The 23,386-nt window shown below is 42.3% G+C and overlaps 1 protein-coding gene across 3 annotated transcripts; it reads left to right on the forward strand.

The window, feature by feature from the left end:
* The first annotated feature begins 1,037 nt into the window (after positions 1–1,037).
* On the forward strand, positions 1,038–22,783 carry ltbp3 (latent transforming growth factor beta binding protein 3). Of its 3 annotated transcripts, none has more exons than XM_049742027.1 (28): positions 1,038–1,555; positions 12,037–12,315; positions 12,391–12,554; positions 12,620–12,725; positions 14,341–14,427; positions 14,659–14,775; positions 14,861–15,007; positions 15,089–15,196; positions 15,281–15,340; positions 15,435–15,512; positions 16,460–16,588; positions 17,448–17,579; positions 17,655–17,783; positions 17,864–17,983; positions 18,077–18,199; positions 18,469–18,591; positions 18,730–18,849; positions 19,068–19,196; positions 19,538–19,708; positions 19,777–19,857; positions 19,977–20,105; positions 20,218–20,355; positions 20,428–20,568; positions 20,913–21,041; positions 21,208–21,369; positions 21,438–21,527; positions 21,630–21,758; positions 22,005–22,783. In XM_049742027.1, exons 1-28 carry the CDS (start codon positions 1,318–1,320, stop codon positions 22,154–22,156), a joined length of 3,711 nt encoding a protein of 1,236 aa, XP_049597984.1. In that variant the 5' UTR covers positions 1,038–1,317; the 3' UTR covers positions 22,157–22,783. The 3 variants fall into 3 exon arrangements, with proteins under 3 accessions (XP_049597984.1, XP_049597985.1, XP_049597986.1); XM_049742028.1 differs by having other exon boundaries at positions 16,463–16,588; XM_049742029.1 differs by lacking the exon at positions 16,460–16,588.
* The last annotated feature ends 603 nt before the right edge of the window (positions 22,784–23,386 follow it).

Consider the following 23,386-nt stretch of genomic DNA (forward strand, 5'->3'; position numbering starts at 1 on the left):
GGCATAAGTTAAGAATGGCAGGCAAAAGGAGACGTCAGAGCAGCCTGTGAACTGCATGGTGTCATTTCCTCAGCGCCTGGAAAGTAAACACGTACTTTTTGGGAGAGGATGTGACTCACTTTCTCTCTCTCTTAATCTCCTCCACTCTCTCTCTTGCTCCCTCTCTCTCTCTCTTTTTCATTGTGTCTGTCTGACTTTCCCTTGTTGACCACATGACCCCAAATAGCGCTTTCCTCCCTTTGGGACCACGGTGCACGTCCACTCCAGACACACTTGACTTTTCCCAAGCATGAAAATCTTGATTGGAGTCATTTGTAGTGAGGTGGGGGCTGTAGACTGTTATGTCATCGAACGAACCTATTCATGAGTTATTTCTATTTACAATGAGCTGCTGACAGTTTGGCCATGTAGAATATAGAAAATCAGTGACAATATGTTGCAGGTTATAAACTTGGATTGCCATTTTATTAAATATCCCTGCACAGGTTTAAAAAATAATCCTTGGACTTGTATATACAGGGTAAATCCATACATTTATTATATTATAGGTTGTTGCCATCCTTTTTATTTGCTAGTTGTCCACACTGGGATTAGGGGTGAACTGGAGCCTATTCCGAGTTTCTTTTTTTTTTTTCCTGGATCTTCCACCTGTGCCAGAATTATTTACCATGGCTGTAATGGTGTAGTTGTAAGGTCAAGCTTCTCAGAGACAATGATTTATGACTGTCAAGCAAGGTTTGATATTAACGTGACATAAGGTGTTATTATTAGACACATATTGTTAGACGTGTGACATACAGGGTGCGGTATTATTATTATTTTCTATTTCCAGCAGAAGGAATGGAAGCTTGAAACGCGGCCTGTGGTGCGTTCAAGGCGTGCACGGGAGGTGGGAACGAAACGCAGTCGCTGACTAACCAACTAGAGAAGCACTTTGAGCCTGCTTCACTCCTGCACCGCCTGCCTGGCCTGCTGCCAACCTTTCTCCACGGAGGGCTGGCTCACTTCTCCTCCTCCTCCTCCTCCCTTTTCTTCCCTCCTTCTCCCGGAGCCGCATACGCACTCACGGGAAGCAACAGGCGAAGAAGGAAGAGCTGGGAGAACTTTTTGAGGTGGAACTTCCAACCATGCCAAACCGGTCATTTTTGTGCATGCATCACCAAAACACACCCGAGGAGTGACATTATTCCTTCCTGAGGAAGGGGAAAAGCGAAAAGGAACTTATTTCTTGTCGTCAATCGGCGAACAAAGCGGATCGCCCCCGGCTGGTGGTTTCATGCGTCCGGCTGCGTGAGGGGGGCACCGGAGGATGCCACGATGCCCTCGCTGATCTGCCGCGTGCTTCTCCTGTGGCTCAGCGTGCACAGACTGGCGCGGTGCACGGAACGCTTGTCCACGCGTGAGCGCTTCAAGGTGGTCATCGCACCATTCGTCTGCAAGCGGATCTGCCTGAAGGGTCAGTGCCAGGACCGCTGCGAGCAGGGCAACAACACCACGCTCATAGCGGAGAACGGCCAGGGGGCGGACACGCTCATCGGACAGGGCTTCAGGGTCGGTGAGTAGACAATCACCTCGGATTTGGGGGGGATTGTGTGGGATATAATTAGGCTGCTGGGATCAACGCCGAGTGGCGCTCTGATGACTTCAATTTGGATTTGTTTGTGCATCTGTTCGTTGCATGCCATGGTGTGAAAAAGTTTGAAACCATCGTCGTTGTCGTTACAGGTGAGAGTAGCCACAAATTACACTCAAAGTACAAAGTAGCCCGTTAAATACTTAAACCAACTAAAACTAAAGCAATAATTTATCAGAATTTCTCTGGTAAGTACAGTTTATTCTAAAAGTTACTTAATTTATTGTAATTGAGTTCATGTTGGGCAAGAGACACTAATATGGCTTCTGATGGCTTTTACCAATGATGGGACATTGTGATTTCTGAGGAATGTTGTAGAAGTGATCATTCATTTGGTCATTTGCAAAAATTTTGAGTGTTACATATTGACATTTCCCATTTTGTGGTAATTATTGTCAGAAATCATTACCATGACCCCATTTTCTGAATAGATGACCTTGATTAATTGTGAAATATATTTGAAGGCAATTTGAGAAAAAATATTTTCGGAGTCTGTATGAAACTCACATTAATCAGTCTCCAAGAAGTAGCTCAGTAACAAGATTGGTGACCTCTGCCCTCATTTTTGTGTTAAAGCCCACTATATAAAAAGACCGATGAACAATAGTTCCAAGTTTTCATGAAAACATTAAGTACCTGTAGGGAAATATGCTGTTTGACTTTGCTATTTTGTTCTAAGACCCTGCATTAAGTATTGATGTCCTGGCAAGAGTAACTGCACAGTTTTAGCAAACGTATTAAAGACCTTGCTCATGATTTACATTAGCTAGTTTTCAAACTGGGCCCTGGCGGTCTGTGAACCATAGCTTGGGGGCAGGGAGGTCCTCAAAGTAATCAGCAATAAACTATGTCTTATCATTTAAAAAGATGCAGACCGGCGCACCAATAAAACAAACATAATAAACCAATTACTCCTCCCTATGGGGAGGACAGTCCAACAAACACTTTGCACTCTAACCAATAAAGGAAGTACTCAGTCGTGATTCTTGGGCTTTGAACTGCTTTTGAGGACTCATTCTGAGTTGTTCTATAGAACCAACGTCTAGCCAATGGTCTTGAGTAGCACCAAATGAGATCTGAATGTTTCCTGGATGCTAAACAAGTGTGCGAGTATGATGCAGCGCAATTCAGCACTACAAATTTGGAAAGTCAACATTATTAAAATTACTTCAACGTACTTGTAAAAATATCTGCCGGTAAAAATATCAATTATAGTCATTAATAAAAAGTAAAATATCACCATTGAAGAGTAAATAATGTTATTAGTGTAATGCTAAAACCTACTGTGGTTCCTTTAATAGACAAATGTTCTTTTGTTTGAGAGATTTAATTAAACCAGGACAAAATGGCTCTCAAAAGCCGAAGGTGATTAACATAATAATTACACAACCCAGTTCATTACCTGAAATGAATAACATGTAATGTAAGAGGCGTATCAAAAACCTTATTACCTACAATGGTTGCAATTAGCGGTGGTGTAGAAAAACACTCCATTCATACTGACAAGGGTTTTCTGATAGTTTTAGCGACATTGCAAGATTTCATTTTATTTTGACTGAAAATACTTGATTCATATCTTAAATCAGCTTAGATGTTAAACTCAATATGCGTGTACCCTTCAAAAAGCCTCACAAATATCTTACACTCATTTTCAGACTTTTAGACCCAATTGATAAAAGCTATTGGGTGGTGAAATGAGGTGGCGTTCCTGCCACTGCACCATGCCTCCCTGGAAAATGTTCTCATATCACACTTAAATTACTGAGCGCCAAGCCTCATTACATGGCACATAAATGTGCTCTCAGATCTATACTTTCCCCCCCAGTCAGTGGAGCAGCGCCTGGTTGGCGTAAGTCTTTCACCGCTCCATCACATCAAATGTGGCCAGACGTGGAGCCTGACTGTCTACTTTACTTGTTCAGCCCACAATTGACTTTAGTCATGACTGTACGCATAGAACATGATCCCCCTCCTCTCTAAAAAGGAAGTCCCTCTGATTGGTCATCTCAGAATGTTCTGTAGATCAGATAAAGGAAATTACCCCAAAAAAAATAGTGGCTGGTGAAGTTGGGCCATAAATGATAATCACGGTCCAAGGTAGCAGCTGTTAACCATCATTCACGTTGCTCTTTTATTCCGACATGGTAATAAAATATAGTCTAATATCGTAGTAAAATAAATACAAGTTTGACATAGTGAGTGACAATTGAAATTACCCTGAGAATTTGTATCTATGTGCTATAAAAAAAAAATCTTGTCTCCATCTGTGGAAGTCATTAGTGAGTGAACTTTTCGTGTTTCCATGACTGTTGGAAATTAAACCTCTTTGAGTCCCTTTCAAAGAAGCAGTGTGGATTCAGTGTCATGTTACAGACACATGAAAGATAATTTTTCCCCCTTGAAGTATCATTTCATTCAGAGTCAAAAGTTCATAATTGTTATTATTTTTTTGTTTTCTCCCCTTTGCCCTCACATAAATCATGTCCCGACCCTTCAGCGTGTTTTGTATTCATAACAAGCCGTAAAACTCGCATTTGCTTTAGTAATAACATGTTACTTACACTCAAAATAGATCAGTCTAGTACTGTCAGATAAGCTTCAAAATCTTTATTTGTTTTTTATTGCTTTATATGTAGATTTATATTTACGCCATATAAAGTTATATGGATTTTTTTTGCTTTTTAATACGAGCTTCAATGTTTTTTTTTCTAACACTGACTGCTATTTCAAAAATAATACTGCAACCACCACCATGCAACTTTTGGAATTCTGGCTAGAAAACTCATCCATGGTTTAATCAGACCTTAACAAAATCTCTCCAACAAATGTCTGAAAAACAGCCAAATCCCAGTTGTAATGGGGTGTGCACACTTGCGCAACCACAATATCTTGTTTCTTTTAGTATTCTACACTTTATACTGTAGGTCACATGAATGGTGGAAAGAGTTCTAAATGATTAGCTTTGGTCACTTTTTTTTTTTTTTTTAATCACACTTTCAAATAGGGATGTGTAGACTTTTTATATCAGCTGCAGTACATTCCAGTCATCTTCTAATCATGATTCTTGTCTCGATACTGACACTACTCATGATGCTGTTTTTTTTTTTTTTGAGACTTTCCCATGTATGCAGTACAGCACATGCACGCATGCAAAGAGCAAGGGTTCATCCCTCAGCCATTTTTACATTCAGCTCAACAATTCCTTTATTCTTTTTCCAGAGAACAATTTGATTTACTAGCCTGTTATGGCTTTTAACCTGCAGACAAGTCTTACAGGCAAGCATGTCACTGTGCAGCAGACTTGTACATCCCCTCTGCGGGTCCTCTCCTCCAATTTGTTGGTGTCACATTTTGGAGCTTCTGTGTCAAATAATTCAGGCATTACATTTTGAATTCCTGGAATAACTGGTGACTCAGACACATTTGTTCCGGAACGATGGAAGGTGCTCTGCAAAGCACCTGCGTTCAGGGATTGATCATCCCCAAAAAGAGTGGAAAAAGAATTCTTGGGCTGTTAGGGCAGCCTACGAAGCATTTGGCTTCATACGACACACGAGATGCGTGTTGTTCTGCGCGAGCCCTGGAATGTGTGCGAGAGTGGACGAGTGGAAATTTCTCTCCCCTGTGTTAAATCGGCCACAGCTATAACGGCAACAATATGAAGACTTTTCCATATTTGTGACATGAGCTCATCCTGACCAAACCACTTTGAGTTTGTTCATGTGGACAAATACCCACGCAGGCAGCGTTAGACAAAGATGACTTGGGCTGATTAATTTAGGGAATGGCCATTAGTTCAGCCTTTAGTCATGTACAGTAAGTTATGAAAAATCCTCCCCTAGTGGCCGTGATCACCGTTTGCCACCCCATAGCGCTGCCCTTGCATGTGACTGACTCAACTTTGTGTACCCCAACGATTTTATTTTATGTTTGGCTGACCAAGTATCCAACTTTCATTGGCTTAAGCTTGTTGGCCTGTGACTACCCTACTTTGGTTCCTTTTTCTTCAGCTTGATGTTGCCCATCTATAGCATAGAACTTCTCTAACAAGAGCTTGTCCGAATGTTTTTATTAGCTCAGAGTCATCCAATCCATCATCCATTCTTCATTTTTTAATCTAATTGCATAGCCCTGCATTTTCATTATAGTGTGTGGATGTTGACCTGTTATATCACAGTCTGTGCCGCTCTTGCTGAAAGTGGACCTCATCAGTCATCACCATTAGTAGAAATACATAGCTATTCTGGGAGTTCCCATGTGGTTCTCTATTTTGAGTGAATGACAGTAGTAGCCTGCGGTTTGTTTTGCTTACCCCCCAACACAGGTCAGAGGTCCATGAGAGTTTGAAAATCAAGACAAGTTCAGTTGAGTATTGTGGATTTTGCTGCCCGCCTATTTAGAGTGTGTCGGTTTATTTTACCTCCAAGCCACCCCGTACGCTCCACTCCTTCGTTTCGTTTGGGAAAGGCACCCACGCACACTCATGGTGGAGTAAAAACATGTTTGGGTGGGAGGATCACACGCATTCATTCAGTACTTTCTTTTGATGCGGCCTGCATTTTCTGTCATGTGTGCCTGGAGGATCAGCAATGTGTCACAATATTCTTTTCCGTGATGTCATTTTCAGTCGACAGTAAGGTAGATAAGAAAGCCACGTTGAGACTAAAACAACTGACTTGAGTGTCTTGTCCATCTGACAATACACTCACTGAATTGAAATATTCACTGTTACACAAGGAGACCACCCCTGCAAGTCATTTTAACTCAAATTCCTCCTTGTCATCCCTTTTTGCAAAAAGAAACCGAGAAAAAGCCAGTCGCTTGCTTGGGCTATGAAGCATTGCAGTAAAATAATGTTTGGAAAACAAAAGCAGCAATTAGGGTTGTTTTTGGGGAACGTCACAAGGGCACAGTGTGCATGTTTGCACGAGCGAGTGTGCTCGGCGTTCAGACGCTGTTTACCGACCTGTAGCTCAAACAAACAGCCTTCTTCACCATCTTTAACACTCGCCTCCCATTTACCCGGCCGAGGGGGAGAATGGCAGCAGTTATTTAAAGCCGCTCGGAGGAATGCAAACGCCCGGGACTGCCGCCATCGCGCGGGACCCTGTAGCTGTAGCGATTAGCCAGGGTAAACAGAATAACACGACTTTTGCCAGAGCTGCCGCCGTGGTCTTATACTGGGCTACATTCACAAACCTTGACATTGACACTCTCACCATTACTGACTGTTATCTTACTGACGAGAGAATTATGAGCATTTCCAGTTTACAGAGAAGACAGAGAGTGGTCCACCCCCCAAGGCCGATACCGATTATTAGTAGTCAGTGTGACTGGTGACATTTGGAGCCAATATTACGTACATAACAATGACATCAGCGGCCTGTGTTCTACAACCTGGTCGTAAGAGGTTCTGAGGACCGGTTCCATTGTCACCGTCGGGCCTCGAAAAAGTGTCATGGAAACGGGACCAGTAAGCATGGGGTAGAACTGATGCAATGTCAAAGGGGCATTTGTGACTTAGGAATCTGCTGCAATATTTGTCGTTTTGTGCAGAGGATAAAGAATATACTCATGCAAATAAATTTGTATTGCTGCCTTGTTTTTTTTTTTTTTTACTGCACTGTTTGTGTTCAAACATTCATTCCTTCAAGCATTGCCATATTGATACTATTCATTAGCCTGTCCATCCCGATTTTACAAAGTAAATGCAAATTTCATTCTCTTTGTTTTGTTTTGATTTGTTTGTTTTTGTTCTGTGATGGTTGTTTGCAATATGTAATTTGTGTAAGTGTTACAGTGTATATATATATATATATATATATATATATATATATATATATATATATATATATATATATATATATATATATATATATATATACACACACACCTGTGACAGCAAAGCCATTCGAAGATAAACCAGACTAAGTACAGAGAGCAACATTGAGTGGCTGCAAACCAAGTAAAGACTGTAGAGGGATGATATGATGACAGCTTTGTCTCATGCAAAAGTGCTAGTTTGACGCCTTGGGACAGATGCTTGGAGCTTTATGAAAGGGTAGATATCGAGCAGTGGCATTGCTCTCCAACAAAGAGTTAGCTTAGCCTAGCATTATGACTGCAAACACAGAAAAACAGTCGATCCCTCGTTGAGCACTTTTAAAGCTCATTAGTGCTATATCTGTTCTGTTTCATTCATCCAGGGGTTATGTGCCAAACTATTTCCTCCGGAGGGACAGCCCCAGTGCATAATGCACTTGTGTGTGCGTGTGTGTGTGTGTGGACAAAAATAGACAGCTGTTTTCTACTGTCACACTTTGACCATAACAGTTTAGACAACTGGTATTAGGGTCATATTTTTCCCGAGTTTGTCTGTAAGCACTAGTTCACCGTGCTGTCATAACATTCAAACACATTTTTGTGTTCTGGAATGCAAGTAAATTATGTGACATCTTTTAAAAAAGATGTTGTGATGTGCAACTTTTTTGTTTTGGTAAAACAGTACATACATAGAATGAATGGATTATAATTGTATTTTAGCATGGAAATATATTTATATATGGCAGCACAGTTTATTAGTGGTTCGCACGTTTCCTTTGCAGTTAAGAGGTTCCAAGTTTGAATTTTCTCATTGATACTATTAGTGACATATTTTTGGCGTGTGTGAATTGTGAAAGCTCAGATACATATTTGATTGACTGTCACGCACACAATGTTAAGATGCTGTGCAGCAGTGATTTAGATTTTGAAATCAAATTGTGAAATGATTCTATCTTTTTGATTTACTGTCGTGCTTTACCGTAAATGCGGCTGTGTGTTTTAAGTCAGCATGTGCGCAGTGCGCCAGATAGTTGTGGGCCAAAAATATGAAAACGACACCAGTGGAAACACGCACAGACAAAATGTACGCATGTGTGTGCTGCCATGAGCAAAAGTGTGCAATGTAGTCCAGAAAGAGAAACAGTGTCTATATTTAATCTGTGGGTGGGTTGGTTGGTTCAGACAGACCCGTGAATCACAGAGAAAGTGACTCAATTGGCGTCATTATTATTATTTTACAGTCTGATTCCTTTGTTTGGGGGCGCGGCTAGTGGTTGTTTGTGGCCCAGTCGAGGGTGTCGAGGGGGCGCATCGTCTGTTTGCTGCTGTATGTGCAACTTTTGTGCGCATGTGTTTTTGTGGTGTGTAATTTGTTGTTTTTGTGTGGGAAGGGCGCGGCTGTGGCTGCATGGAACGACGCTGTAGGGGATGGTGTGTGCGTGTCTGTGTGTGTGTGTGGGGGGGTGCGTTATGATGATGCGTCATCCACAGAAACCATCGGGTGGGTGGTCGCGTCATAGGGCACTCTAAGGGCAATCCTTGCTTTCTTTTTTCTATCCTTTCCTTCCTTACATTTTCATATACTTTCTACACTTTTTCCCATTTTCCTCTTCTTACTTTACTTCGATCCTGTCTTTCTCTCTTCCATTTACTCTTTCTTCTCCTCCCTCTTTTTGTTCTTCCTCACTCCCCGCCTGTCTTGCCGCCCTCTTTGCACCCTTCCTCTATCACTTTTCTTCTTTTCTTTCCCTCTTATCCCTTTCAAACTTCCTCCTCTCTCTTTCCTTCTCTTCTGATTTTTCTGCCTTTCCCACTTTCTTCCATATCTGTACTTTTTCATTTTCTACCCTCTTACCCGCTTCCTTCGTTTTCCATACACCCTTTCTCCAATTTCTTTTTCCCATTCTTTGCTTCGGTCTTTCCTTCCGTCATCCATTCCTTTCTTCCAGCAGCCCACCCATCGCATATTTTTTTTTTCATACCAAAAATCTTATGTTCATTTCCATGCATGTCCATGCTTTCTGTTTTATGTCTGGAATGCGAATGCGTTTTTTTTTTAAAAGAGAAACGACAGGTCATCACAAGCTCTAGATATCACATTATTTTCTTTCTCAGGTATCTGCTTACTTTATTCCCTCACTCTACCACATGCTCAATACGTCATTTTTCCTATGGCACTTTATCTCTTCACCACACTGCTGTGATGCGTTCAATGCAAGCGTTTTCCCTATATAAACCACAAAAGCAAAACGTTTTCTGTCAGGCCAGTGAAAATCCTACATTTCCTCTCTGCCAAAGCATGACAACACTTTTAATGGCTTAACCAAAACCACATGCACAACAACGACACAGAAGTATGAAGGTGGAGATCTTGTAATCTCTTTCCATTGTCAAGGCTTTGTGGGGAATGAAATAATTGCTGTATGGTCCCACTTTCACGCCATCCAAACAACCCTCGTCTCGCCTCCCCCATCTCACACAATCGCACCGTCGCATAGCTCAAAGGAGTACTGTGTTCGATTTTTAATAACACCCCGTCTCAGGAATGTGTTGGATCCTTTGAAACAAAGGCGTGGTACATGCACAGAACGCCTTTCTTGCAGACTGAAAGAAGTTAACTGATGAGTTAATGAGCAAGGGAGGATCATAATTTATGTGCCGATAAAGGGAAGCTCTTCTGTAGCTGTGAACAACATTAGCAGGCTAGGCTGTGTGTTATGTAGCTAACTGCCTCCATTCCATTGGCAGACAAACTTATTTTAAAAAAGTCACCAGAACCATACACCATAATATAAAGTGGAGAACCACTTGATAAGATGTAAATCATAAAGGATAATAATAAACGTGTCAGTACTGCAGCCTTGAAGAACTCGAAGACAAAATCCAATTAGCACTGTAATATAGACAAGATGTGCAACTTGGAAAAAATTTTTTGCTTAATGAAGCTGCTGAGCTGTGTTTTAATGATTTACAGTATTAAAACCACAAGTGGTTGCTACTGTAGAAATTGACTGAAAAGAAAAAAAAAGACTTCACACCCCTGTCCAAATGGTTATTTTGTCGTGAAATTCTGAGATTAAAAGACATCATTTCAAATGTTTTCCACCATTTAAGTGACCTTACAGTCCTTAATTCTCTCCACCTTGTTAAGTGCCTCAATTCACTGGTTGTGAAAAGTGTCCAAATGTTAATGACGGGTTAATTGAAAACTCTAAAGAACATGAATTCAAAGCTCCCAATCACTTATAGCCCCCACCCCCCTGACTTCAGTGATACTACCCTGAACTTCTGGATAACCTCTCCTCTACCTCCCTTGGAGTTTCATTAACGTGACACTGATCCTGGCTGTGCTACCTCAGAAAAGTCCCTCTGTTCTGCTCTTTGTTTGCAGTCAGCTCCACTCTTCCTGAGTCCAGTCTCTGTGGCTTTGAGTGGGATCGTGTGACATTGTGTAACACTTGAGAGAGAAAAAGAGGTTCTTTGGCTTGCGTCTGCATCTGTTATCGTAATTTTCCTCCCCCGCGTCTTTCCCAGTTCCCAACTCAGATGAAAAGTGTAGCCGCAAGGCCCGCAACCCGATTGCAGAGCGCTTATGTCAGAGGATGTCTGGTAAAGACGACGTGTGAGTGTGTGCTGCTCACCTACTTGCTGTCATGTCCGAGCTGCATGTCGCTGCCTGCTCGGCGGTTCTGCACTGTCACCTTGTGTTAGTGAGGGTGCAGTGGAATTTTCCTAAGAAAATGTTTGCCAGTTTTCATACCAGGTACATTGCAGTTTTTCGTGTCATTTTTTTAATGGTACTTTGTCTTCCAATGGCAATGTAATGAACCTTTGTGATTTATTATGAAACATCACAACTAACCCTTCCCGTGAATAAACACCCATTACTTTATTCTGTTCAGTAAAGAAGCGAAAATTCATTTCACAACTCTCTAATAATTTTTCAACATTTTCTTCCCGTGAAACCTTTCCACCATGCTGCTTCACATTTTTTTTGATTGAGCCCCTTTCAGATTTGTTGCCTTTTGTCTTTCTGGTTCTGAGGATGTCCCTGCTGTGTTAAAAGTGATCAAGGCCCATAATTACCCCGCAGTCCAGACTCACTGGCAGTGTGCCCCTAATTGTTTCCATGTGGATGCTTTCGCCTTTGTCTTCTTTGTTCTTTGAATGCAATTTGTAACCAGTGAAAAGAAAACACTCGTTAGTACACGTGTAGTGGTGAGTAGCTAAACAACGGAAAATGCCAAAAGCTCTTCTCTGTTTCTTCCTTTTTCAGCAGACTAAACGTACAAAATGGAGACTCAAAAGTTGCATAGATTGCTGGCTAAGCCATGGACTTCTTTTTCTCATACATTCTCGATTGGGATAGGCTACCCCCATCAAGACTGTTAAACACATCAATGACATCACCTTCTGTTATCCTGCCAAGAGTCCGCTTCTTATTGGCTGTATAGACCCGAATGCGTGTACGATGTACATGAAAAACGACATTGGACAACTTGTTTTTACAGTCCTATTACTAATAGAGTTTTACATGTTTGATGTCTAAAATATTGTCTCCTCTCAATGTGTTCCCACAGTTGTGTGTCCCCTCACGTGCTTGAATGGTGGCGTGTGCAGCTCCAGGAAACACTGCCTGTGCCCGCCGGGCTTTACGGGCCGACTGTGCCAGTTTCCTCTGCGACTCCCTCAGCGAGTTGAGGCAGCGCGGGGTAACAAGCAACCCGTCTATCCCATGTCCTTAAAGCCCGACGGACAGAAAGTGGTGGAGCAAGCGAGCCTGGGACGAACCCAGTTGACTCAGTCGCACTCTGTTTTCTCCATACCGTTCGCCCAGCCGGGCCACCACTCCTCTGAAGGTACGAGCAGAGGTGGTCAAGTTGGCCGCATTTGCTTAACAGGAACTGAGAAATAAATATTTCCTTTGTTTTCAGTGCAGATAAACGTGCGCGTTCACCACGCACCAGACACATCTGTGGTCATTCAGCCTGTGGACCAAGCAGATGGCAAAACTCCCCAGAAGACGGGGCCTCGCCCTCCGTCCACACGACACAAGCCAAAAGGGCGTTGCTTCCAGGAGACCACGCCCAAGCAAGCCGTGAGTTGAGTCAATGACTCCAGAGACAGCGACGGCGTTCCTAATAGTTTGTCTCATTGCTTCAGTGCAACAGCACCCCGCTTCCTGTTCTGACCAACCAGGAGGACTGCTGTGGCAGCGTGGGAAACTCATGGGGACAAAACAAGTGTTATCAATGCCCCAAACTGCCAAGTAAGCTTTTGAAAAAATTACATTTGATAAACCCACCTTTAGCTTGGATGTGAGCGTTTCGGGCCACCGCTTTGAAGTGATTTATGACTCGGGAACCTCACCCATCCTCGCTGCCAAGTTATTGGTGGAGAAGTGGTTTAAGATAAACATATACATAGTTGTTTAATTTTACATCTTCTTTTACACTTGGTGAGTGGGCACGCATTTCAGAAAGTTGCAAAAGTCCATTTTCTCTTTTCGATTCGGCACTCGCTGGCAGCAAACGGCACCTGCACAGTCTAATGAGCTCCATATCCAAAAGTCTGTTTTTAACAATGTGTTTATTCCTTTGAGACTAGTTTGCCCTTCTCGTGCACTGCAGTTAAATAAGGTAGCCAAATCAAAACACGTGTTTTGGATGTGTCCAGTAAGCGCAAAATAATTTTGTATAAATAAATAATGCAAGCAACCGATTTTTTGATAAAAGTGTGGCAAATGTTTGGTTTAGGTACATTTCAAAATTAATATGATGGTTGTTTGTTGCTTAGCAGTACCTACTATGTGTGCAAAAAGAAAAAGTCTGTATACAATCCATCTCCTTATCTTCATCTTGTGTGTTCCTGGGAACAAATTATTTATCCAGCCAAGAAATGTCAGGCATCCCCGGCAAGTTGCACCTTCCAACTTTGAAAAATGGATTTGATACCGCCACACATGAAATTTAGGGAGGAAAGAGCCGATTGAGTTTTAGGCATGACACAAGCAGACTGAGAGAGAAAAGGAGAATGTGGAAAAAAAGGCTCTCGTACATCCCCATGTTCCAATAGGCCTGCCCAGTGCAGGACTGTCATCACATCGCCCAAGGTTGAATTTCAAGAAAATGTTGGCTCCACATTCTTTCCACTCAACTATTATTCCAGCTCTCGGCACTGAGTCACACAATACGGCCTTTGACAAAACCCGATACTGTACGTCTGGTTAGAATTTAAACTACAGCCCTCTTTGTTCCATCCATATTCATGTTTCTTTTTCTTTTTACACTCTTATTCACAATGATCTTGCTTTTTAGTTGACGTTGAAAATATTTCACTTCAGTCCACCCGTAGCGCTCTAAAACTGCTACTTATTTTTTTACTGCATCATATTCAGCTGGGTTAGAAACTCGCGGCGAATGAGACTAATACATTGTTAAACTTTGAAGCCACATTCAAATTGTGTTCATTGTATTGCGAGATTGGATTTACTGTGCAAAAGGGCTCATAAAAACTATCATTAGAGAAGCAAAAGACAAACAAAGCAGTTTGTTTAGCTGTAAAATGTGGCCAGAAATCTTTCACTGGCTTTGACAACTGCAATTTCTCAGACCTCGTAACGACGCAGTGCCAAAAATACACTCTGGCGCTAAAATGAAGCTTTTTTTATGTTCTTTACCGTTTACACTCAAATTTGGAACATTTTATTGGGGGTACTTTGATTATTTTGGGAAATTGACTTAATTGCTGTCTCGGCGCAATGCAATATGTTTTTATGCTCCCTTTTTATGTATAGACTCAACGAAGAGGTGTTAATGAGTCAGTAAAAGGTTTATTCTTGAAAGGTTCAATGTTTCTACACGTGTGCTTTGCTATGTCTTTAGATGCTTCTGTCAAGCAGACAATTGTCGAAGATTACGGATCCACCTGCCCGCAAGGCTATAAAAGATACAACAGCACACACTGTCAAGGTAACGCTGACTGGAAGTGACTGAATTTTATGCTTGTTTCATTGCAGACAGCTCCATGCCATGATGCAGAACCTGCCTTAAAATAAGTTTTTATTCTTTGGGTTTTGACTCAGCATGAGGCTCAACATTACTTTTGTTGTGTTTACTGTTTTTATGTTGTGATTTTTCCTTTCGACTGTATATCTAAATACCATGTCCATATTTTTACTCCCACGCGGCGTGGCCTTGAAGATATCAACGAGTGCTCCATGCAGGGTATCTGTCAGAATGGAGATTGTTTGAACACTCTGGGGAGCTTCAAATGTTCATGCAAAGCCGGTTTTGTCCTAGAGAGGAACCAATGTGTTGGTGAGTTAATATCCCGCTAAAAACATTCAAACACCCGTCCTTCAGTCGTCGTGGAAGATAAAAATGTTGCGCTTCGCTCCTCCAGTCGAGTTGGCTCAGTGCTTCCTGATGGTGACGGACGGCAGGGGTTGCCAGCATGCCCTGCCCAGCCAACATACCAAAGACATGTGCTGCTGCTCGGTGGGCAAAGCCTGGGGGCGCAACTGTGAACGCTGTCCGCAGGTGGGCACAGGTGAGGACGCCAGCCTACTTATAAACATGCATTTTATTTCAATAGAATATAAAATTTTTCTTTTGACTTTTATTCACTCAGTGGCCTTCAGTAATATCTGCCCTGCCGGCAAAGGCTATGTTCTCCACAAAACTATAGAAACCGTGGCCTTCCCACCAATCCCCTACCCTCGCAAGCCTGAGAAGGAAGGTAAACTAAGTCGCCCCTTACCGACATGGGTACCTGTCAGTGCAATTTCAAAGTCTAATATTTTTTGTTGTTGTTCTCATCCAGAGACGACAACAACTGCTGTGCAGCAGGCTCCAACAGCCGCTCACAGTCCTCGTGTTCCCGGTAAACAGATCTACTGCACACACTTTTCAAAACAAGTCGTTAAGCACAAAAGTGTTTTATTTGTTAAATTTATTTTGATGTGTTTTACCGGCAGTCGTCAAACCCACCCCTCCGACAATCATCCGAATGACCCCAGGCAATGACCCCTTTGAAACCCAAACTAAAGTCTCACGTGAGTATCCCCGCTTGTCCTAAAGCTAAACAGAAAAACATTAGGATGACGTTTAGGCCGCACAAAGGAGAAGCTTAACTTTACTAATACATTTGTTTATGTTAACATATTAGTTGTTTACAAGGCTAGGTACTGTTGATATTCTCTATGTTTTGTTTTAAAATGATGTTGGCTCAACTGTATTACAATGATAATGTGCCTTCTCGCTCTAAAACCGTTTCCCAAACTTCACAATGTTAATAAAATACCTCAGTACCATGACACGCTTAACATACATGTTCACTTAAACAGCCACCATTTTTATTAACACAAAAACTGCCATGTTTGTTTGTTTTTGTTGGCAACTGGTCCCAAACCCAAGTTTGAGCAAGGCTGCTAATGGAATGTTGCTAATTCCCCTTTCAGTCTTTTCTGCTTTCTAAGCTTTATTTGTCCTACTTGTGCTTCTTTATGGACAATTTCAACACACTAGGTGTTGGAATTCAGTCCATATCTACTTTCCAGTGATAAAACAATGAGAGTTCTTTTACACTGGACGTGTATACACTCACCTGTCACTTTATTTGTGTCCACGCTGGTTCGCTTTAATGATTTGAGAAACTTTAGCCATAGTACTCTGGGTGAGAACGAAGACGAGCTTACAGATGACAGAAAACTCAGCATTCTTTGAGAATTTGACGTTAAGGAATGAGAAAGCACAGGTGGATCTCTGGTTTATTAATTATTCAGGATCCTTCTCCATCATCATATCCCGCTCTGAATGAAATGAGTGAAGCTGACACATTTTAGTCATAACAGTCCAAAAAATAGCCTTTTGATCATAAATCAAATTGCCCTCCTAGAGTACGACAAAGTGCTCACTAATAAGGTGCCCCGTGAGTGTATATGCCTGAATCTCCAGTCGCAGATGCTGGCCCACTAGTATGTTGTGTGTTCCCTCCCTGAAGCAGAGACAGATGAATGTAGGCTAAGCAGGAACATTTGTGGCCACGGAGAATGTGAGAACAGCCCCGACGGCCACATCTGTCACTGTCATCCCGGCTACCGTCTCAGCTCGCAGAAGAACATCTGTGAGGGTAAGAGACGATGGCGGTTGAAGGAGGTGCGCACCTTGGACCTTTTTGGGATGCTCCCGTCTCAGGAAACATGCATGCATGTCCCTTTGCTTCTAGCAGAGTGTGGCCTGTTACTTTTTTTTCAAGCTGCATTTTCTCATGACTTAATGAATGGGTGCTGCTTTGAATATTTCATGAAGGGTACACACTGCATAATAGACTGAGACCCAGAACAAGAGCTGCCTGCATAAAATGTTTAGAATTTACAGAAAAAAGAGATTTTGAGTCACACCACATTAAGTATTTATTTTACCTCTACTATCCAGCCGAATTTGATTTTATAAGTAAGCGTCTTTGTTTAGTTTTAAAAGAATATCAATATTTTTTTCTTTAATTGTGGATAAATAAGAGTCATGGGGAGATTGATGACTTGCTCGAGAGCACGTCCACCGTAATCAAAATGTACTTTGTTATTTGTTATTGTCCTCAAAACTACACGACTCCCATTCCAAAGCCTTACAGATTAGTTACTGCCACCTTGGTAGGGTTCTGAGAATGTTCTCATTCAGTTTTAATGAGAAGCCACACATTAAATTTCATGCCAATGTGCTGCATATCCAAAATCAGAAAACGCCAAACCAAAATTAATCTGGATACTAAACCAGATTAAAATGTAATATGAGAAATCCATGACAGTGGTAAATCCTGCCTATTCTCATGAAATAATTTTGTGATTTTTTTTTTTTTTTTTTTTTTTTTATGGAGTGCTGTGGTTGTTAATTGCTGTTTGTTTGCAAAGGCAGAATTTTTGATACATGCTTTGTCTTTGCGTGGGTGCACTCATTGTCATAATATGCGGCCATTGCTCCTTCCTGTCCAGATGATAATGAATGTGAGTCGGAGCCTTGCGGTCAGGGCAGAGGCTTTTGCATCAACACAGACGGCAGCTACAAATGCCACTGTCGCCAAGGCTACAAACACATGGTGCACCACGGCAGGCTCAAGTGTGTCGGTAAGTCAGCCTGAGTTATGATGACCGCGTATATTTTTTTTGTCAGGTCATGAATTTGCTTCTGTGTGTTGGTAGATGTGAATGAGTGCTCCAAGCGGGACATCTGTGGATCTGGAGGCCAGTGTGTTAACTTACCCGGGTCTTATAAATGTGAATGTCACAGTGGCTTTAAGAGCAGGTCACACCGTCATCCTGTATGTGAAGGTAAAAAGAAAAAAAAGCAATCATTATCTGTGTGTCAATGTACTTTTTTATTAAAAAAAAAAATTTTGAATTTCTTCTAGACATAAATGAGTGTTTAAATCCTGACACTTGTCCGAATGAGCAATGTGACAACACGCCCGGCTCGTATGAGTGTGTCCCTTGCTTGCCGGGTCACGAGGCCCGCTCTGGCATCTGCTATGGTCAGTACAAAATGAGACAACTCAATTCTAGAAACAAAATACATTTTTATTTGGAGTGTTAATTAACAGCTGATTTTAATGTGTGTTTACCAGATATAAACGAGTGTCAGAAACCTGGAATCTGTCCAAACGGGAGATGTGAAAACCTTCCCGGAACTTACCGCTGCCTGTGCAATGAGGGCTTCCTCCCCTCTATTGACAGCAAGGGCTGCAGTGGTGAGTCTTTTGAGGGATGCGGACCACTTGCCGTTTCTCTAATGTTGCTTTCTTGAGTGCAAAACTTACTTTATTTTTTTATTTTACTTACTTTTATTTAAATTTCCATCTTACAAAATCTGGACATGCCATGCAGCGTGTCTGCCTTGTTTTACGTCGGTGGGCCTCTTTTGAGAGACGGTGGCATTACAAGAATTGACATTGATGCAATGTGTATAATAGAAGAAAACTTGATGACACTCGTACCCTGCTCTTCTTATGGCACGCAGATATCGACGAGTGTGAGGATGTCAGGCTGTGTGCGTACGGCCGCTGCATCAACACTGAAGGATCCTTCCAGTGTCAGTGCTACCCAGGCTACCAGCGTACGCAGGAAGGCAGCCACTGCGAAGGCATGAATTATTCACCTTGTTTTTTTTATTTTTTTACGTTGGCATGCTTTATATAGTGTGCATAAAATTTCATCATTTACTTTGCTTAGCTCAGTTCCTCCAGACATGATTTACCTCACCCTGTCGTTGTCCCTCCAGATATCAATGAGTGTGAGAGGCCGTCAAACTGTCAAAGGGGACGCTGTATCAACAGTATGGGCTCGTACACCTGCGAGTGCCAAACGGGTTACACGCTGGTGGGAGGGCGGCGATGCCAAGGTCAGTCTGCTCTAATGATTGCTTTATCGCTCATCATGAGATATTAAGGCAAGATCTGGACACAGTCCCATCCTTAAATGTGATGCGTCATTGTTTTATGTAATTTCCCAAGCCATGAGTCTGCCCTGTGTTTTCTTACTTTAATCTACCAAGACATTCTTTGGGCTTGTGTTTGGATTGGAATCACAGCGTCTCACCACGTGGTGTTTTCTTTTCAGACATTGACGAATGCGCATCCGACTGGAGTCTTTGCCAGCCTTACGGCTCTTGCGAAAATAGGCCCGGCTCGTATGTGTGCGTCTGCCATCACGGCTACGTCCTCTCAGAGGACAAACACAGCTGCGAGGGTAAGCTTCCTCTCATTCCTCCTGCATTTCTTGATGACGAGCTTCCACCAGGCCGGAACATTTGATTCCTCCCAGTCCCAGACTCAGGATCAGCTCACGTCAGACCAATTATAGAGAACTGTACTCCCTTTTAAGGACTGAAAACTGAAATTCCCACAGTAATTGTGTGTGTGGATGTGAAGCTGAAACGACTAAAAAATAAATCGGTGGTTGTACTGGCTAATACAGCAAAAGTGCAATCATGACATCATTGTCATGCCATGCCATTGATTTATTTTATTTTTTTCAGCATTATGCTAACCTTTCATAATGTCCACCCCCTCCCCATCTCGCTCTTGCAGCACCCCAGATGGTCGCAGATGAGAAGAAGGAGTGCTACCTGAACTTGGATGACACTGTGTTCTGCGATAGCGTCCTGGCCACCAACGTCACCAAGCAGGAGTGCTGCTGCTCCATTGGCGTGGGATGGGGAGACCACTGCGAGATCTACCCATGTCCTGTTTCTCACTCAGGTACAAGTAAAGCATTCATGTCTTTCCTTCAAAAGTCATTTAACAGATATGTCGTATTATCCACCCAGCCGAATTCCACTTCCTGTGTCCTCACGGGCAGGGTCTCTATTATGACGAAGGAATCATGTATAGCCGGCCTGCCTACCAGGGTAAATATTATGTCACCACTGTTGCAGTTTTCTTATTTATCTGTATTGCTATCTGGCTAACGACATCAATTCTCTGATTAATTGTCACTTATGTGACTTGTACATCCTTCCTCTCAAAGATATCGACGAGTGTTTACTATTTGCCCATGAAATCTGCAAGAAGGGTCGCTGTCAGAACACGCAGCCAGGATATGAGTGCTACTGTCAGCAAGGCTTTTACTATGACGGCAACCTTCTCGAATGCATTGGTAAGTGACCAACGTACCATTCCTGCCAAGCGGTACAAGGTGTGAGTCAATCGGCTCTCCAAAGTTTAAATGCAAATGTATTGTGCTTAAATGGGAAAATATTCTTCCTCAGATGTGAATGAATGCCATGACGAGTCTCTATGCAGAAATGGCCATTGCGTCAACACCGAAGGCTCCTTCTACTGCAACTGTAAGCAACCGTGGACCCCGGACGCCAACAAAAAGAAATGTATCATCGCAGCCGTGGCTGGTGAGTAGGCGGAAATTGTCTCCCAAAGACCATCACCCATCAGCGTGATGATGTGTGTTTTTATTTGTGCAGATGTGAACGAGTGCGAGGACCCGGCCAACTGCAAGAACGGTCTCTGTGTGGACACTCCGGGGTCTTACTACTGCATCTGCTCCCCGCCTTGGACCCTGGCTATCGACCGCAACCGTTGCGTGACTCCTGAAGAACAGGCCGGCAAGTGCACACTCTCCTTAGCATCAATTGGTGTTTGCCAATCGTCAACACTTTATGCAAGAGGTGGATCAAATAAATCTGCCTTTCTGAAGATAATGTTCAATTTTGACTGACTGAAATTGTACGTTATGCAATACAGTATTCCTGCTCTAAATTCTGCCAGTGGTGTTTATGCAGTTGAAAGAGCGAGCGGCTGTGGAGCAGACGGGATAACTGCTATTTAATGCAGGACTATTTTGCCACATTGCTCAACTCAACTGTATTTGTGTCCGCCACTTTGCCAATGATAGCTTTCCCCGAACAGATGTTCATTCTGTAACCAGTGTCTGTGGTGCTCTTTCCAGATGTGAATGAGTGCCAGGATCCCTCGTATTGTAAGAACGGGAGGTGTGAGAACACGCCCGGCTCCTTTCACTGTTTTTGTGACCCTCCTCGCACATTCAGTGCGGCGCTCAAACAGTGTGTCTATGACGGTGGGTATAATCAGTACATTGGATAGTTTTTAGAAATTTCTTTTAAGACACTTAATTGGCACCACGGTGCTCCGAGTAATTTCTCCATATTTAGAAGAATTTTTGTTCTCAGTGTTATTTTTTTTCTGTTATGTTACAATGCTTAAATATTGTTTTCTTTACACAGATCGCACTGCAGCCCACAAAGACGTTTGTTTCCTGCAGGTGGATGAGGGTTTGATCTGCAGCGATCCCAGGAGCGTCATGCTGGTGACCTACTCGGAGTGCTGCTGCCACTACGGCCGCGGCTGGGGTCCCGAGTGCAACACTTGCCCACCGAGGCATTCGGGTGAGTAAAAGTCAGCTTCATGCTCTCATGTTGCTTACAGTTTTCCTCAAGGTCTTGTTTATACGCAGAGATGTTCAACCATTTGTGCGAGATGCACCTGGAGACCGAGTCGGACGGGGAGCAGGACATCCTGACAGTTTTTGCTAACTACAATCCAGGTTGAATCTCACCTCCAACATGTTTTACTTCAAATGTGTTACCTGTTTGCACCAGCGCTTTTATGTATGTTCCATGTTTTAATGACATACTCATGTTGTCAGGTGACAGTTCAGAGGAGGATTCAGATGAATGCAGTTGTGCTAATGGCCAATGTGTGCGCTCCTATCTGGGCACCATGTGTGAATGTAATCCAGGATTTAGGTTGGACCACTCGCACACCCACTGTATAGGTTTGTACTTTTAGCACATTGATCTTTTTTTTTTTTTTCCTCTCTAATAATTTTAAATATGGGGTTGGATGAATTTGGGCTGTGGTACAACACTATTTATTAGCTTTTATCATCCACCCTGTGATGTCAACTCAGGCTACATTTGCGTTTGACTTTGTTCCATGCTGCGTTGGACTTAACAAAAACGATTGCTGAAAACTTTGATTCAATGTTTCTTTCTGCTTTTTGTTTTTTTACCCTCACCAGATATTGACGAGTGTGCAGAACCAGGCATTCGCAGTAGTCCATGCGAGAACGCTCGCTGTGTGAACACTGTGGGCTCATACAAGTGCTACTGCCAACATGGCTTTGTGGCCACACGCAGGCCAAACAAATGCGTCCGTCGTAGAACTCAATAACCCCTTGACTTGTCCGTCTTATTTATCCAAACACAATACATACGTATATGCAATACACACTCAAGCACTGTGCAAATGCTGTACATACACCTCAGCCATGTAATATCAATAATACATGTCAGCTCCTTTATTGCCCCTTTTAAAAACAAACAAAAACAAGTTTTGAGGAGAAATGTTTTCGTAATTAATTATTGCAGTTATGATTTTGTTTTTTATTTTATTTTTTTTACTTGATGTTTTCTACTCAATCCCATTTGATATTTGTACATTGTTTGAAGGCTAGTGCTAGACCTTTTGAAATCCGCATTCATCAATATTTAATTCTAAATTGCCCTACTTTGTGTTATTCCAACACAGATTGTTGATTGTGTTATTGTACAGTTTGTGGATTGAGCGTTGTTGTAAAACTTGTGTTGATGTAAAATATGAGAGACCTGAAGTTTTTTGTATAATTTGACATGTGCACCTACGTAGACTTTAAGCTAGAAATAAAAACCATGCACTTAGCAATGAATGGTGGGAGTGTTTGCCAACTGTAGCTGATTTTGGAAAAACGAGAATGTTTTGCTGCATTGAACCATTTTGAAAACGTCTTAAGGATTTAATAATAAAAAATATTTCAACCGATTTGCACATTTGACATGTTTTGTTGCTTGATGCTGCTCAGAATTTGCGCTCAGGAAGTTCACATCGCTATGGCGCCACCAGCCCCTCACTGTCCTGGTTTCATTCTGTCAGATCATTATGTAATTTAAATCTGGAACAGCAGGGTGACCTTCAGCAACTAGTTCAGGCACATAAGAAAGCGGTCATGACGGAAAGAAATTGGAGTCTGAGCAACAATTACAACAGAAATAGCTTAGCTGCTCTTGTGAGGTGACTCAAAAGGTGTTGAGAGGATATTAATACATTTTAGTGGGTCACACTGCCCGGAGAGTAAACCTCTGATTGCTCTGCACTGCTTCTGCTGAACCTAAGTAGGTGATCTGCGGGTTTGGTGGAAGTTGGGGCGAGGGCTAGACAGCAATGACTTTCTGAAATGACCTGTCTCTTTCCATCAGTCCTACGCTTAACCACAAACTTCATGTTTAAAGCAAGTGCAAAGCCATTTCATTGTCTTGGCTACAGGGGGAAAATGGGGGCGGGCAAGTAGCCAATGTGACTATGTAAACAACCTCATTTAACTATTAAAAAAAAAAATTATGTTGAAAACTAAAACCGCCACAAAGC

This window comes from Syngnathus scovelli, chromosome 15, assembly GCF_024217435.2.
Source record: "Syngnathus scovelli strain Florida chromosome 15, RoL_Ssco_1.2, whole genome shotgun sequence".
Classification (NCBI taxonomy): Eukaryota; Metazoa; Chordata; class Actinopteri; order Syngnathiformes; family Syngnathidae; genus Syngnathus; species Syngnathus scovelli.

Bases quoted from the DNA above. Each gene is read 5' to 3' on its own strand.
- ltbp3 (XM_049742027.1), top strand. From the start codon at position 1,318: ATGCCCTCGCTGATCTGCCGCGTGCTTCTCCTGTGGCTCAGCGTGCAC. The intron at 18,592-18,729 runs GCATGAATTATT...TTGTCCCTCCAG, and splicing joins GGAAGGCAGCCACTGCGAAG to ATATCAATGAGTGTGAGAGG. The intron at 20,106-20,217 runs GTAAGTGACCAA...ATTCTTCCTCAG, and splicing joins CAACCTTCTCGAATGCATTG to ATGTGAATGAATGCCATGAC.